At 41.6% G+C, this 16,746-nt stretch overlaps 1 protein-coding gene across 1 annotated transcript in view; it reads right to left on the bottom strand.

Annotated features, from left to right (window-relative positions):
- Nucleotides 1–2,214: 2,214 nt before the first annotated feature.
- Nucleotides 2,215–16,746, bottom strand: part of stk17a (serine/threonine kinase 17a) — a 39,488-nt gene continuing 24,956 nt past the window's right edge. Inside the window, exons 3-7 of the mRNA XM_082547608.1 lie at nt 8,557–8,704; nt 7,936–8,062; nt 7,797–7,845; nt 5,172–5,351; nt 2,215–4,146 (exon numbers count right to left, since the gene is read on the bottom strand). Coding sequence (XP_082403734.1) covers nt 3,774–4,146; nt 5,172–5,351; nt 7,797–7,845; nt 7,936–8,062; nt 8,557–8,704 — 877 coding nt within the window. The 3' untranslated portion in view covers nt 2,215–3,773. The remainder of the gene's footprint in view (nt 4,147–5,171; nt 5,352–7,796; nt 7,846–7,935; nt 8,063–8,556; nt 8,705–16,746) is intronic.

Below are 16,746 nucleotides of genomic sequence, written 5' to 3'. Positions count from 1 at the left end.
CAGATTGAATGTTAGATCCCCAGCTACTCCACCATGCATGTCAAAGTGTTACCGGATAAGATGGAGAACTCTGTGTTGCCCTGATGCGTCTGCTGGTGCATGTTTGTCTGGGAGTGTTAAACAAGGTGCTTAGGTGGGGGGGGAAAGCACATTTGTGTGCAACTGGGTGGATGAGGATTATAGCAAAAAGTGCTTCGAGTGCTCACTTAGAGTAGAAAAGTGTTATTTAAGTACTGGTCCATTCACTATTTACTAATGAACAGCAGCGTTGTAAGGAGACAGAAGCTGACTAGAGCTCAGCATCATCCTGCTAACACTGGGACCAGCTGAGAACACACTCTGTGTGTGTGTGTGTGTGTGTGTGTGTGTGTGTGTGTGTGTGTGTGTGTGTGTGTGTGTGTGTGTGTGTGTGTGTGTGTGTTGCAGGGTAATTGGTGTCAGCTTTAATTAGCGGCTCCGTGCCTGACACCATATAGAGCTGCTGAACTGGTGACACTATAAAACCAACATTTATACATTAACTCTGAACATGTGGAAGCTGAAGAAGGATGGATGTTATGCAGAGTTCAGGGTGGAGTGGGTGGAGATGGGGGGTGATATGTGACAAAAGGATGGCAGAAAGAGTGAAAGAAAGGGTTATGCGATGATAGTGACACCTGCTATGACGTGACACGTGAGGCTGAGCTGCAGGTATAAAGATTTTTACTGGGAGTGTCCGGGACGGACGGGATTAGAAACAAATAGATCAGAAATATGTCGGAGTGTGTCAGAGCAGGCAAGGCTGAGATGGTTTGGACATGTGCAGATGAGGAACGGTGGAGAGGAGTATGGAGCTGCCAGGCAGGAGCAAAAGAGGAACACCATGAATGTAAAAGATTCATGAATGCAATGAAGGAGGACATGCAGAAGGTTGGTGTGACAGAGGAGGATGCTGGGGATAGGCTGAGATGGCGGCAGATGATTTAGATCCCTAAAGGAAGTAGACAAAAAAAGATTTAAGGGGGAATGCAAGTGACGCTTGCATTTTTAGTATTTTAGTTTATGTGGAACTGTCCTTGAATTTTCAGATTTAAATAAAGACAATTCCACTATAAACAAAACCCATGCTCATGAAATTTGGTAGTAATAGAAAAATATATACAATTAAAATGAGATTATCATTACAGGTAAAAATACGTTTTTAATCTTACCTGCCACAATATATGGACCATGTCAAATAGAGACTTCTGCTTCCATCTTGTGGCCGTTGGGGGAAATGCTCCAGCTCAAGACATGAAAATGAGAATTCTGCATCAAGATGATGGGAGAAGTAGGATTGTTTGCAAACGGCTACAGTCATTCAACAGTTTATACACATTTGAACATTACTGCACATAATTCATGACACACATGCGTGCTTCTGTTTTTGCTGACAAATAGCACCCTGCTTCAACAGTGTTGAGTTCTGGGCTGTGGGGAGGCCTCACCATGGCTCGCTGTCTTTCATTGTGTGTGCGTTTTAATCCAAGTATGCTTTTACTATTTGGGATCATTATGCTGAAAAACAAAGCCGCTGCCAATCAGACATTTGCTCCAGTGTCACAAAACAATAAACATCTGGCCAATAGAAAGTGGACCCGTGACAGTCACAGCTACAGTTGTGGGCCACACACCCACTTCTAACTGGGCGAGTATAATGCTGTCTCTTTTGTCTTGTACATGCAGTACAGTCTATGCTCTGATTGGCTGGATTATCTTCTGACTCAGTGCATTCCCATGATGCACGAGTATTTCTTGTTCACTCACCTGTCTGTGCTGAATCATACTTGTTATTAATCTCTGTCTCTCTTCCACAGCATGTCTTCCTGTCTTCCTTCTCTCACCCCAACAGGTCACAGCAGATGGCCCCGCCCCTCCCTGAGCCTGGTTCTGCTGGAGGTTTCTTCCTGTTAAAAGGGAGTTTTTCCTTCCCACTGTTGCCAAAGTGCTGCTCATAGGGGGTCATGAGATTGTTGGGTTTTTCCCTGTATGTATTATTGTAGGGTCTACCTTACAATATGAAGCGCTTTGAGGCGACTGTTGTTGTGATTTGGTGCTGTGTAAATAACATTGAATTTGGAGTACAGAGCATTTTATCTGGATCTTTGCATTTCCACAAGCTTTTAAAATACAGTGCAAAAACTACAGAGCACTCTCCACAGAACACTTATTGGTTTAATCAGTAAACAAGACAACTTTCAGCACTTTTGTAGTGTTTATTTACAGCACAGCACATTCATGTACAAATCTGTTTAGCTTAGAATTTCACAGGACAGACCCAATTGAAGCCTGGAGAGTTCATCGCTTCCATGTCCAAGCTGGAAATGATCCGTGTCCACATCAGGAAGGACTGAACCCTGAGGAGACCAGTCTGTTTTCTAAAAGGAAGGTTTTCTATGTGACGTGGGTCTTTAAATCATATTGTTTTACACTAACACAAATTTTTGAAAAAAATCTCAGTAATATTTGTAACATTATACAGAAATACTACTACTGCTGATAATAACCATGAAAAACAGCAAGAAGTGAGGCCATCGTTCTCTGCGCATGGCACTAAATACAAATACACACAGGAGGCTCAGTGAAATGCAAACATGCCAACAGAGATTTGATCGTTGGCAACTGCACATCGCTTATGTGTGTGCTTTATTTAGCCACCACCCTCCTGCTGAGGTCATGAGTCCAGGCTGCTCTGAGGGTGCAACACATTTCCTGTCAGTCACTCTGCATGCTCCAACTTTTCTGAAATATTTTGCTGGCATCAAATTAAAAATCTTAAATATTAATAAAATGAGCGGAAATAGAAACCAGAGATCATATGTTTGAGTAATCTTTATCTGAGAGCTAAGGTGAAATAAATAAAGCTTGCAGAGTCATACAGTGGCACTCATACTCAAACCCCATTGGCTCACAGGGGGCCTAAGAGGAAGGACCACAGCACGTGTCTTCAGATGCTTCTTGTCTGATGGCTCACACGGAAACTCTGTTTGAATCCAGATATATAAACTACACTGCATTACTTCTAGAGAGCCAGCTGCAAGCGTACAAGGACTTTTATTAGTCATATTAATAAGAGAGCAGGAACAATAATGGCTGCATTTAGAAATAATTTAGAAGCATAGCACCAGCATTTTATATCTTTCCTTTATTATGCAAGCAGTTCTTTAAATTGCATTTAACTAAATAACAATAAAAAAGCTGTTCTGTAGCTTTTTCTCATATGACAGTCTCTCGTGTTTATGCCCACTGTTTGTGATCCAGAACTACAAAACAGGCGTGGCAATCGGTGTTCTGTCATCTTAAGCCAAAAATGAACTTTCAGTTTGAATCAGTGTTGGAAACGTTTGTGTACAGGTCTGCGTGTACGTATCTGTGCTGGTCTTTGACAGCTTTTACAGCTCCTATTCCCAGAATGTGAATTCTGCTCAAACACACTGAGGCGGAGGTCTCTCTTTTGGTATCAAATGGGAGCAAACAGTGTGTCATGCTGCCGCTACACTCTGTCAGTCATTACAACAGCAAACCAAATAAAATGCAACATCAAGCTACAGTAGTTACTTTAGGTGGTGTTGAGGAGGAGGAGGGTAAAGTGAAGTTGGCTTTGCAGGTTCTTAAAAAGTTCCAACAGTTGAAATAAGAGACTGACTGTGCAACAGTATCTGATTATATACTTACAGTATATATTTAAGAGGGTTTGTGTGGTAATGTGACAGCACTAAGTTGTCCTCGGTGAGATTGCTGGTGCGTGTAATGGGTCAGTAGATGAACTCTCCAGGGACTTCCTGCAGAGCACTGAAGGGCTCCTCGAACTTGAAGCGTTTGGAAATGGCTTTCTGCTCAGCAGTCAGGGCCGCCTCCTCCACGCTGGAGGCGGAGGACTGACGGCACTGACCCAGGGTGTAGGCTGCCATGACTATCAGCTCCTCTGTCAGCGGGCCATGAACTTCCCCTGCATCCTCTTCCTCAGCTGAGCTTGTACTTGTGGGAGGTTCGGGACTGCTGGTGGAGCTGCTGGTGGAGCTGGGCTCTTCCTCCACAGAGAGGATCTCCTCCACTGTCTGGTTGTCCTGAGGCTCAGTGGGCTGAAGCCACGGATGTGTGAGACAGTGCTCGGCTGTGGCCCGCTCCCTGGATACAAACACAGACCCACACGTGAAACAGTTATCCATGTCATACTCTCCAAAAGTTGATTCTGTTCATCTGGACGTAGCGTTTTGTGGGAGAAATGTTTCGTCACTCATCCAGGTGACTTCTTCAGTCTCAGCTGACTGCAGGTTTCCCCAAATATTATAAACAGGACATTTGCATAATGACTGGGAAAAAAAAAAGAAAAAGGTCCACCCCTAAAGATCGGGTCCCCCGACACAAACAGAGTATTGTTGTTTACGCTGTTAAGTGCCAGGATTTATACATCAGGTAAACCAAACAACCTCTGGTGAAGCGGATGGCACAACACAGAAGAGCCACCTCGTCAGGCCAGGACTCTGCAGTCTGTTTACACCTACAGGCCAGTGGACACTCTTTCAAGGATGAGGATGTAACATCCTGAAAAGGGAGGAACGCTGGTTTGAGCGCGGAGTCAAGGAGGCCATTTACGTGAAAAGGGAAAGACCATCTCTGAATGGAGGAGGGGGCCTAAGGGTGCATCTGTCACCATCTTACAATGCTGTGATTGCAGCCATTCCCCAACTCTGTGAATGGTACTCATGGCCATTGATCAGTGGGCTTTGATCAATGGTCATGAGAATTTGCATAATTATGATTAAGGAACTGACCTCCCAGCCCATTGTTCCTTCAGTGGGCTGGTTTCAGTCATTATGCAAATGTGCTGTTTATAAGATTGAAACCTGCAGTCAGCTGAGACTGAAGACGTCACCTGGATGAGTGACGAAACATTTCTCCAACAAACGCTACGTCCAGATGAACAGAATCAACTTTTGGAGATTTACTTACCTGGATGATTGAGCGTGCATCAAGACATGTCATACTCTGTTTCAGCGGCAGTCAGCCATTTATCTTAAACTGGTCATAGCAGGTCAAATGTTATAAAAAATGCTGATTAAGCTCCAAAGATAAGAGAAATACACAAAGGCAAAAATGATACCACATTCTGAGGCCACATTAGAGTGAACTGTGTTGTTTCTGTGACTGACTGTGGGTGTTTGCGGAGCAGCATTTGGATGAAGGACAGAGCAGCTGGGTCCAGCTGCTGAAGCTCCTCATCACTGTAGCTCACACTGAGCTGGGAAATGTTGAGAAACGTCTCCTGCTTGTCTTCGCCCAGGAATGGAGAGATTCCTGTGAGCATCACATATGCCAGCACACCAACACTCCTAAACACACAAAGCAAAATATTCAGGCTTCGAGTGCGATCAAACGCAACACTTAAAACAAGGAATACTGTTTCTATGACAACAAAGCTAGAAAGGTGAACAATCAAAGTTCATGTCTGGGATCTCGGCTTCAGTTTTGTTGGTACTCTCGTAGTTAACAGTCCAACGATACGACGTACATGCAGATAAGCAGCAAAAACTGATGGACGGCATTCACAAACACTGATGTGTGTGTCTCAGTGTTTGTATGATTCAAGCCTTTTGAGACTTTGTAAAAGATTCTGATGTTTTTTGTGATGAACATATTTATTAGGGGTGCAACGATATTCGTATCGATATTGAACCGTTCGATACGGTGCTTTCGGTTCGGTACGCATATGTATCGAACAATACAACATTTTTAATTTATTTTATCAACTTTCCTTCTGACGATGCTGTCTGTGTTGAGCGCTCAGTGGATCTGCGCTCGACAGTGCAGCCTAGGCAGAGCAGTCGAGTGCAGATTCACTGAGCGCAGGGCGAGCTAGCGAGACAGAAGTTAAGCTCTCCTTGCAACATGGACCTCCCCCACCCTCATTCAGATCTGGCGTTTGGAATTATTTTGGTTTTCATGTGACGTATGACCCTGAAGGTAAGCGAGTCATGGACTAAAGTAAAACAGTATGTTGGATGTGCCACGCAATGCTCAATTACATGGGTGGGAGCTAGTGTGTTAGCGCAGTTAGCTCGTTAACGTGTTGGCCGTCCAGCCCCACGCTCAGGGCGATCCGCGGTAGCTCGTTAACAGAGATTTGCCGTGTTGTGGCGTTAACGTCATTTCAACGAGATTAACGCTGACAGCACTAGTGGGAACACAAGAATATGACTGAACATTTACTCCGACATCATCCTAGTGCAAAGACAAGTGGAAGCAGACAAAAACAACAAGCATGCATGCTACAAACTTTACCCGAGTCATTTAGACAGCTGTTAGCACAGGATTCTCCTTATGGGGACCTGATATGTTTAATATGCTGCTGAGAATATAGCCCAGAAGAAGCGGATAGTATAGCTTTTATTTTGGAAAGAGACATTTCTCTGTAATAAACTCTCTTTTCCAAAGATGAGTGATTCCTCAATCAGATACAGGGCTTGCAATATCGCTAGCCTGACGTCCTGGGGCTAGCGATTTTTCCAGTCGGGCTACCAAAATCTATCTCTGCCCTGCCCGTCGGGCTATTGTAGGAAGGAAAAATATATGTCAATGCTTTTGCATTCTTTCAGAAATGTAGCTGGGTAATTATGTCATTGGCATCGGTGAGCCACTGTCAATATGTGACATATTGAAATCCCGTTTGAATTTGCGCTTGTTTTTTGCTTTCACTTTGCAATCGTGCGAACTGTGTATAGAGAGCGACAGCACTGATCTGTGAGTGATGATAATTTGTGCACCAATTCCTCTGACATCGTCTTATTAATCGTTAGCTTACTATGCAAACATGACAAGTGAAATCTCCCGCAGCTTAAACATGTGAGAGGTTGATCGCGCAGAGAATCGCTGAGCTTATGTGAGTCCGTGTGTAAAAGCAGCAGGATATATATTTTAGTTCTGCTGAGCCAAATAAGACAGGTCAGGGTGAAGAAGTGACAGCCAAAGAAAAGCTTACCACAAAACTGAGAAGTTATGACAAATCAGACTATAAGGCAAAAAGAAAGTGCAGCTTTATGGTTTCATGGACAAAATATTTCTGTGGCTGCAATATGACGAGCTAAATAACCAGGGCTGCACATAAGTGGTCCGCAGGTGCGCATTCGCTGTCAAAATAAAAAACACGCACAAGATAAGAAGTTGCAACGTGTGTTTGCATACATAAGATTTTCAGGAGGAGGACAGACATTTGTTTAGAACTCTTAAAGATGTCGAAGAAGCTCCTTTAAGCAATTACTTTGGTGTTCCTCCACCTCCAAAGAAATGTCAGAAGGAGTCCGAACCACAAAAGAAGCACGTATTCTCGGAAAAGTGGTTGCAGGAGGTGAGCTGGCTTCAAACAAATGATGAACGCACAGAGATGTGCCGTGAAAATTTAATAAATGACAAATTAAAAAGGCATGAATATTTTTTTTGTATCGAAAAAATATCGAACCGTGACACCAAAGTATCGAACCGAACCGAACCGTGAATTTTGTGTATCGTTGCACCCCTAATATTTATATGTATTTTAAGACTGCTGAAGACAAGCACATTGCCTGAAAATCACCCATACTGCCAGTAGGGGGCAACAAAGTTAAAAGTTCTACTCAAATGAAGCTCATACTGGAAAGAAAGCTGAGGAAATTGTATTGAGATGTCTGTTTGTGTGTGACTGCTGCGATAGGTAATTAGCAAAATTCATCAAATACAAGTTTTCAAAACCTTTTGTTCCACATGAAATTTATCTCAGTATACCACTATAGGACTTTCCTTACCACATGTCTGTTGCTGTGCTTATTGGCTCATAATTCAGAATCTCAGGAGCTGTGAAGACGAACAGACAGTTGTTGTTTAGAATCACCCCAGTGTTCGATTCTTGTAAGGTGGTAGCAGCAAGGCTGAGCAACAACTCACCAACATACTCTGGGGTTCCCATAATCTCTCTTAGTTCTTGGTGGCTGCTGACCATCCTGGACAGACCAAAGTCCACAATCTTAATGTCACCCAGAGGAGAAGTGCTCGTCAGCAGGATGTTCTGAGGCTGACAGGACAGCACACGTGTTATCGTTAGACAGCTTTTTAAACTGTGTTAACTTGTGTGTGTTTCATGGAGTCCACTGGCTGACCTTCAAAGCATTTTACTACAGAGTGAGAACTGAGTAGCACTTCAAGCACTTCCTATCACATGCACAGTTATATTACCTAATAATTATGTGTTTGAACTGTGTTGTGGGATAACCCAGGCAAACCTTAGCCTGTGCAAATGTTGCCCATCACTTTCACACAGGAAATACTCAATTTGTGCTTTAAACTGATTTCACTGGGGCAGATGTCATTCAAAATACAGATGTTTCCCTCTGCCTCCACGTGAGATAGAAGTTCACTTGTTGTTAGACTCATATAGACTTTTTGTGTCATGGTGATGTTTACACAAAGAATGTATCAGGGATTCGTTTACAAGATTGAAAATGTATCAACTACACAAGTGACACAAAGTAAAGGAGACGGTGGAGAGTCACGAGTGCGTCCACAAACCTTTAGGTCAAGATGAACTACATTGTTCTGGTGGAGGAAGGCCACTCCCTCCAGGATCTGTCTCATGAGCCTCTTCACATCTTCCTCACTGAAGGCCTCATCCTCTTGGTCTGACACACACTGATTGAAAATTTCTCCTCCAGCCGCACTGCAACAGAAGACACATGACGTGGGACAGATCAGTTGCAAATCTGTTGACTGGCCCTCTGTAATGTGTCAGTGTCAAAGTATCTTACACCATTCAGGCCTGCAGACCCTCAAACATTTCAATGTGTAATTCTGGGGTTGGCTGTAGGAGGGAACTGCAGCAACCCAAACTACAGACTGTATGCTTGTTTCATCCATAATTTGACCGAAATGAATATGAAGCTTTTCCTACGTGATTACTTTGTATGGTGAATCCCACAAGACCCAGCAGAAATAACCCCCTCTCTAACCTGTCTGTGTTCTGACTTGTTGGAGGTGGAGGCAGAAATAGCACATCAAATCCAAATATAGCAAACTAATTATGAGCTTGAATGGGGCCATTTACACTGTTGGTGATAACTTGTTATTTTATTCAGTCGCACACAAATAAAAAGGGTTGTAATCAAAATACAAACAGTCAAACTTACTGAACCTCTACATCTAACTTAAATTTCTTCTGACCGGATGTAAACTCAATAAACTCGGTTCAAAATATAAAGTGAGGGCAGTCAGGAATAGACAACGGGTCCCCTTAGGGTGCTGGTGAATTAGGCTTTATCTCAGAGGAAGGCAGAGAGGAGAAGGAAGAGGTTTGTGTGACTGCGTTTTTGGTTTGCAGGTTGGGAAGAAAAGTCTGGGTTAGAACTGTTGAGTCCTAATCAAAGCCAAATGTCACAGTTCCTGACAGGAAACCCATTCTGAACACTGACCAAGGTGTGAGGCACTACTGAAGCCCAGCTACAGTATAACTACGCACTTCACACATTGAGATCCAGGACCTGAGTGAAGGGTTAAGTCAAACATTTCCAGAAGAGCAATTCTGGTTTTTCATTTGTAAATTCCCAAACTTCAACCTGACCAACAGATTCCAGTCTCCAAGACCAGTCTACTTTTCCTGGACCATTTTTAAAAAAAAACACTGGATATCATAAAGCTTCAAGTTTAAAAGGTCTGCTCATGACACTGAAAAACATGTTTTTTATTTATGAATGCTACAAATCTCACCCCATTAACATTGTTTCTAAGGTTGTGATACATTGTTGCCAGCCCTGACCTCTCGTCCTCTCTAAGTGTGTGCCAAGAGTGCTGGCAGTGGTCTCTCTGTCATTTTTACAATAAACAGTATAAAAGATGGACATATGGGTATTTAGGCACTTGTGCATTGGCTTTTTTTTTTTTTTAAATAAATCAGCCATGTAGCTAGGTCCATCAGCTACTGTGTATTGTTTTCACACTGAGACATGCATACAGACAGACAGACGAGCACAAATACACCGTCCATGCTTGGCAATGGTGGGAAAACATCTAGAGGTGTGGTCATACCAAATGTGTTTTTGTCTCAAGAACAGTACATAAGCTAGTTTTGTTTTTTACCCTTTTCTCTCCATCATGGCATCATGCTGAGTGCAACAGAAAAATGGCATCAGCTTAAAGAAAGAATGAATAAATCTTACACTTCCTAAGAAAACAGCATGCTTTGAAGCCAGACTTGTGCTTTCCAGTGGAGCACCATCAGCATTGTCTGCCCATCTGCAAATATACAGACAGGGGAGGTGGTGGCTCATCCATTTACTGAAATCAACACCCGCCTGTGTTTCAAGTTTCAGCCCATCAAAGCAGCTGCACCATCACTTTCAAAGCCAGTAAACAGTATCTGCAGATGGTAAACGGACTGGTTCATAAGTAGCACTTTTCTACTCTACCTGGGCACTCAAAGCACTTATGCAACTTGTCCTCATTCACACAGCGAATGGTTAGAAAAGGCACTTGCTGGGTACGGTTAGGGTTAGTAAGTAAGTGCTTTCGTTTTAACATTTGCACACGCTGATACTCTGACAGATGCATCGGAGGGCAATTTGGTGTTACCATGACTGGAACAGCCAGGTATCAAACCACCAACTTTCCAATTAGTTTATGACCTACTACACCTGAGCTACAGCAATCCCATGCAGAGAAGTTCCCTTTAACTTCAACTGCAGGATTTCACTGACAGCAGCTCCTTTGCATAACAGAAGGTGAACTAAGAAGTTGCAAACTCACTTTTGTACAGAATTCTGAGGTAGGTGATCAGGCAGGTGTCTGGCACTCAGTAGGTGTGTCTCTGGGGTTTGTAAGGTGATTCTCTGTATATTTTTCATTTCTCTTTATTGTAGTTAACGGCCTTTTTCATAATGATTACATGGAAAAATGGTTGCATAATGAATGAATGTTTGTGCTACAGACCATTTCAAGATGTGATACTAAAAACTGAGACAAAAAAATAATTTAGCAAAGGGGCACACCATGGGTATTAAAAATGTGACAAATCTATACAAAAAATAACGTCAGTGACACTATTGTTGTTGTTGTTTCATCTAGTGTGGGGAAAATACATATGTGTCAGATGTTTAAAGATTCTTTGATGTAATACAAAGGAACAAAAGAACCAAAACAACATTTTTAGGTTGTCTGAGGTAGTGCTGTGCTTCTGCTGATCTGGCTGCATATTTCATTGCTATATATTTCAAGGGGCCATCACAGTGTTTGAGGCGGTGGTGTTGTTTGACCTGCTGCCCTCTGATCAGCGCCTCAGGTCAATCAGATCCCACACCTCCAGACTCCTTGTTTGTATACATATTTCTGCTGTTTGTTATTTATTCCTACTGTCAATACGATTTATATTTTATTCCCACAGTTGGTGTGGAGCACCCACAATGTCACTGTTCATTTAAAATGACAATAAAGCCCTATTCAGTTTTATTCTATCTAGCTGCTGGTAGACTTTTCTCAGCTTAAATCTGGAAATTTAGAAGAAACATAAGACTTTGTAGACACAAATAATGATGTTTTCCTGTTTCATTAACTGTTTACTACAGTTACAAATGGCCAGTCCTGATAAAGTTTGCTTCCTAGCGCCATTATTATTTTATTAGCCATAGCTGCTAGCTCCTACCCTTGTGTCACGTCACTATTGGGTAATTTCTAATACGTAAAGGGCTAATGTTAACTGTGTGTTGGCTGATATTAATCATGATTAATAATTGTGATCAACTGTTTAATACTATAATCTTGTTAAAGTTGTGCGTCATATTTATACTGTTGCAAATTAATGTGTAATCCAAAAGTCATTCTTAGTATTGAATGAGTATCGCATTTTTTGGTTTATGAATCAAACATGGATAACGCAGAGCCTACATAATGGGCACGCAGTGGAGAAACTCTAATATCCGTTTCAGCTCCACAACCACAAGGACATATATAAGATTTTTAATTATTTAATTAGATATTTTAATTATTTCTCCCCCAGTTTGAATCACAAAACCCCACAGATTTCACTTAAGTGACAAAGGCCAATAGCCCACTGTTTTATGAAGGCAGTGATGCAGCTTAAACATCAGTGTCTTCATAAATAACTTTGTGCAGAAAGCAGTGTGTGACTGGAGAAAGTGCCAGAAAAAAATAGAGCACCGGAAATGAAAAATTAACGATTAATAACTAGGCCAAAGCAGAGGGAATGTTCAGTGTTAATCTGTTGGCCACACACCTGGTTAACAACTGCAGGTGCATTCAAAAGTTTGAGAGAAACCTCATTTCTCAGAGGATCAGACAGATATGAATGCAGTGTGGTGCCACACACACTGCTCTGCTGTGAGAAGTCTGATACGCCAGACTTAATACATTGCAGGTGTATCCAGGTCATTTGACCCTGGAGGACAATGAAGAAGAGTAACACTTTCTACTAAAAGTATCATTCACCCAATTAGACTCCAACATGCATACAGTGTATTTATCCATACCATAGCACTTTTATCTGACACACACACACACACACACACACACACACACACACACACACACACACACACACACACACGGGGCAACTCAGGATTTAGTATCAGTATTATCCCATAATGGGCCCATGAGAATGGAAAGTTCTTTGAGTGATCTAACAGTTTTCCACTTTATGTACAAAGATGCAGTTAGTTCACTTCAATAATCACCTGCAGCGAAAGCAAGTGGCTCGAAAGTGAACACATGCAGGGGAGAGCGAGGGAGCCAGTGATGTCCTAAGAAAATTAATACAGTGTAAGAGGAGGTTTTACAGGTGTTTGTGTATGAGGACAAAATGGAAGATAAAATAAATAACAAGAGGCTGAAGAAGAAAACAATACGATTTTCAATAAGGGCCACTTTAGCTCAGGAGGTGCAGTAATTAGAAGGGTGGTGGTCTTTTTACTTGATGTAGTTTCTGAGGAGAGGATATCAGCAAAGTTTAGTATTGTGGTCTAGACCAGCGGTCCCCAACCCCCGGGCCTCGGACCGGTACCGTCCCGAGAGTCGTTTGGTACCGGGCCGTGAGAGTTTAGGTTCAGGTGTGAAATGTGTGGTTTTCAGGGTTTTTATCGGTTTTCAGCGTTATTTTGTTATCGTTTTTATCGTTACCTCGGTTTTCCTGGGTCTTTTCACGTGTGTTATGAATAAATCTTTTTTTTGGTACCGGTACTGGTTTTATTTTGTTGTATTTATCCACGACACCTTAAAGGCCGGTCCATGAAAATATTGTCGGGCATAAACCGGTCCGTGGCGCAAAAAAGTTTGTGGACTGCTGGTCTAGACAACCCAAAACGGGATGTCCACATAAAAAAAAAAAAAAAAAAAAAAATACACATCCATGCAAAACATGTGAGTCGCAAAACTGACACTGTGCCTCTCGTGTATAGCTTTAGTAAATCAGTTATTTTTGCAGTTGACCTCATTACATTTGTATTGTAGGAGCGCCACAGGAAAGGCACAAGCCTTACACAAGCAAAGACCCCCCTGCATTTAGTCATTACTTATTATTAATATCTGGCTCCTTTTACGTTGTAAACTGTTTAGATTTTACTACATAAAATAGTGCTCATCACATCTTGTTGACACCAGCTGATTACACCACTCCGTCTGTCCACCTGACCTGAGGAGGAAACAAATGTCTGACCTGATCTTGTCGGTCCAGTGAACCACCGGTGCACCTCAAGCACTCCTCAAACTGTCCTCATTCACAAAGTCCTCTACAAACACTCACATTAGGGGTGACAGCTGGATTTCTACATTTCAGTGCAGCTAGCCAGCAACGAAAAACAACTTACTACTTGAGACAGAGAGTGAACTTGAACAGTATATTCTTGGTTTTAACAAAAAAACTCATTGGTGCAGCCAAAGACAGTGGAGAAGTGACCAACTTGTTTTCCACTAAGTTATCATTTCTGTCACTTAGCTAACATAAAATAATGTAAGTCAATAAGCAGCAACCAACCAAACCCACTGGTGTCACATTCTGTACTGCCACAAGATGGTGCTAAACTTGTCCCAAAAACTGATTTATTAAATCCAGCTTCAAAGATAGTGTTCAATCTAACAGATATTTAGAGTAGCTGTAAATTAGTCTTCATACATGTAGCGTTACATGTTCATTTTATTAAATACCTACTTCATACAGACTACTGATGTGTCAGTTGCAAACAAAACGGCTCTTAGAGCCGACTCTTTGAAGTGAACGACGCGAGCCGACTCCTTATTGGGAGCCGTGGGTTTGTTTTTTCCCCCCTTTCTCTCACCCTATCTCGCACTGTTTTCCCCGCTTCACTCCGCACAGAGCGGGAGGGAAAGAGAGAGAAAGAGAGCCAGGGACAACAAGGTCACATTAGAAAGGTATAGTAATCATCCACAACTATTTTCAGTTGCAGATGATAAAGGATTCAGAAAGTTTATTCATGCAGGTCCATATGACAGAGGATGTGCATCTTCTTTTTGTTTTCATATTTTTATTTATATTTAATTGTGTTGTGGTTTGCAGTGTTTTGTGTTGTTTCACTTTAAATTTGTTTAAAAGTTGAAATGTAAATAGTTGGGTTTGTATAATATGATTTATTTATAACATTTTATGTGGAGTGAATAAATAAGAGTATATTTACGGTGGCCCCTAGAGACAAAACACGTACAAACTCCAAAACACGTAAAAACACAACAGAAGTGCTCCAGGATGCTAGGGGGCAGTGTTGAGCTTTTGTTACCTAGAGGCTACACAAGCCAGGAAGTACCAACAACTGGATTTGGTGTGTGGTAGTAACAGGTAAATAAACAGTTTTTTAAATTATTTGACTATATATGAGTGCTTGTGTATAAATACACAAACAATACACATGCTTTCAATTGTGTAATTTAAGTGATCTAGGCAGCTCTGTTTTGAAGTTCAGTTCATGCTAGAAATGTGTTTTGGAGTTTGTACGTGTTTTGTCTCCAGGAGCCACCGCATATATTTATATATAAACATATAAAATTAAAACCACAGGTTTTTTTTTACATTAGTAATTCCTTTTGTGCATAATTTTATATTGTTTTTGATAATAAATTAATTAAAGCAACAAAACAACCTGAAGAGCCTGTTGGGAGCCGAAAGAGCCGGCTCTCTAAAAAGAGCCGGAAATCCCATCACTAATACAGACCCCATCTCCAACGCCCCCAAAAAACAAACAGTGGTGATGTGCGGATTTACACATGTGGGAGTTACAGTGTAACTTCAACATGCAGAGGAATCAAGATCTGAGTTAAACTGTGACACTTAATCCAGCAAATACTGATAAGACTTTCATAACAGGCTGCCTGGCTTCTTAAACAGAAGTAACCTAATCAACTTAAGAGACAGAAGTCTCACTAAACAAGCGATCCACACTTCCAAAATCCCCAGCCACACACTGACACTAAAACCACATTTTGAGCCTCAAAAAGGCCTTCAAATTTGTGAGGACCGGTGAGTGTGTCCTCACAAGTGACTGTTGGTTCTCACAAGTATAGCAGAATGCAGATTTCGGTCCTCACAAAGATAGCTAGACAGGAACACACACACATTATATCAAACAAACACAGATTGGCTAGCTGCCTGCTTGTTGGCCTGACAGCCTTACAGTAGACCCTGTGAGATGTCAGGTTGACCCAGAGGCTGGAGGGCAGTTTGAATTTGATTAATGAGTTGCTAATGTAATTAATGCCAGCACAGTCCTGTGGGACTGAATCAATTTAACTTTGGTCGGCCATCCGTTACCATCAACTTCAGATGATTTGTTGAAAGGAAAAAGAAAACAAAATCGCTAACACAGAAAGACAGAATTATTCACACTAACATTCACACCTGTGGACACTTTATAATCATCAGTTAATCTAACCCCACTGTGTGTGACAGATAGAAGGGGAACAATACAGTCAGACCGAGTGCAAATGAATGGAGCAAAGTGACCCTTCATAAAATATTCATGTCCAGAAACCCGGAGTTCCCCACATCCTAATGGCTCCATTTATTGGTGGAAAATAGAAGCTCAATAATTTGCCTACATGTCTGTGACCTGACATCATTAATTAACCTCCTACAGGCTTTATTCAGCCTTTGACACATATATGTCATTTGTATAAAACCCCAATGAGTTTGACATTTAAGTTAAACAGTCTTCTATTTAAACAAAAAGAAATGACCATAAATAATGAGAAAAGGTGTTACTTCATTAATCAGTGTCTGTACTGTCCAGCTTCAACATATCAACAAATGATCAAATATCACATCATCAAACCAAATTTAAGCTGCAGAGTTCTACTGTTGACTTAAACTGTTAAACACATCAGTGAGCCTCACAGGGTGAACATACATCTAATGCATGTTGATTGTCATGTTCACATAGAAATTTTATAATATTTTGGTCAGATTACAACTACCAAGCTGCGTGCATGTTGCAGCTCGACTACTTGCGCTGTCAGCAACCTGCTAAATTGTGCTGCTGTTCAGAAACTGGCACACTTTAGTAGATCGCCTGCATGACTCCTACTTTACTTTGTCACTTTAATTTATTCTACTCAGTAAACCAGCTCTCTAATTCTTCCTGTTTGACCACTGTTCAATACAAATATAGTGATCACTGGTTGTGGGAAACTATTCACTTCTTTTTAAATATATTTGTGATGATGTCTGTGATCCACCCCTCCGCTGACTGTTTTTGG

The sequence above is a fragment of the Aulonocara stuartgranti genome (genome assembly GCF_965226115.1).
Source record: "Aulonocara stuartgranti genome assembly, chromosome: 9".
Lineage (NCBI taxonomy): Eukaryota > Metazoa > Chordata > Actinopteri > Cichliformes > Cichlidae > Aulonocara > Aulonocara stuartgranti.
The sequence above is the reverse complement of the archived record's forward strand: the minus strand, read 5'-3'. Positions and strand labels throughout refer to the sequence as shown.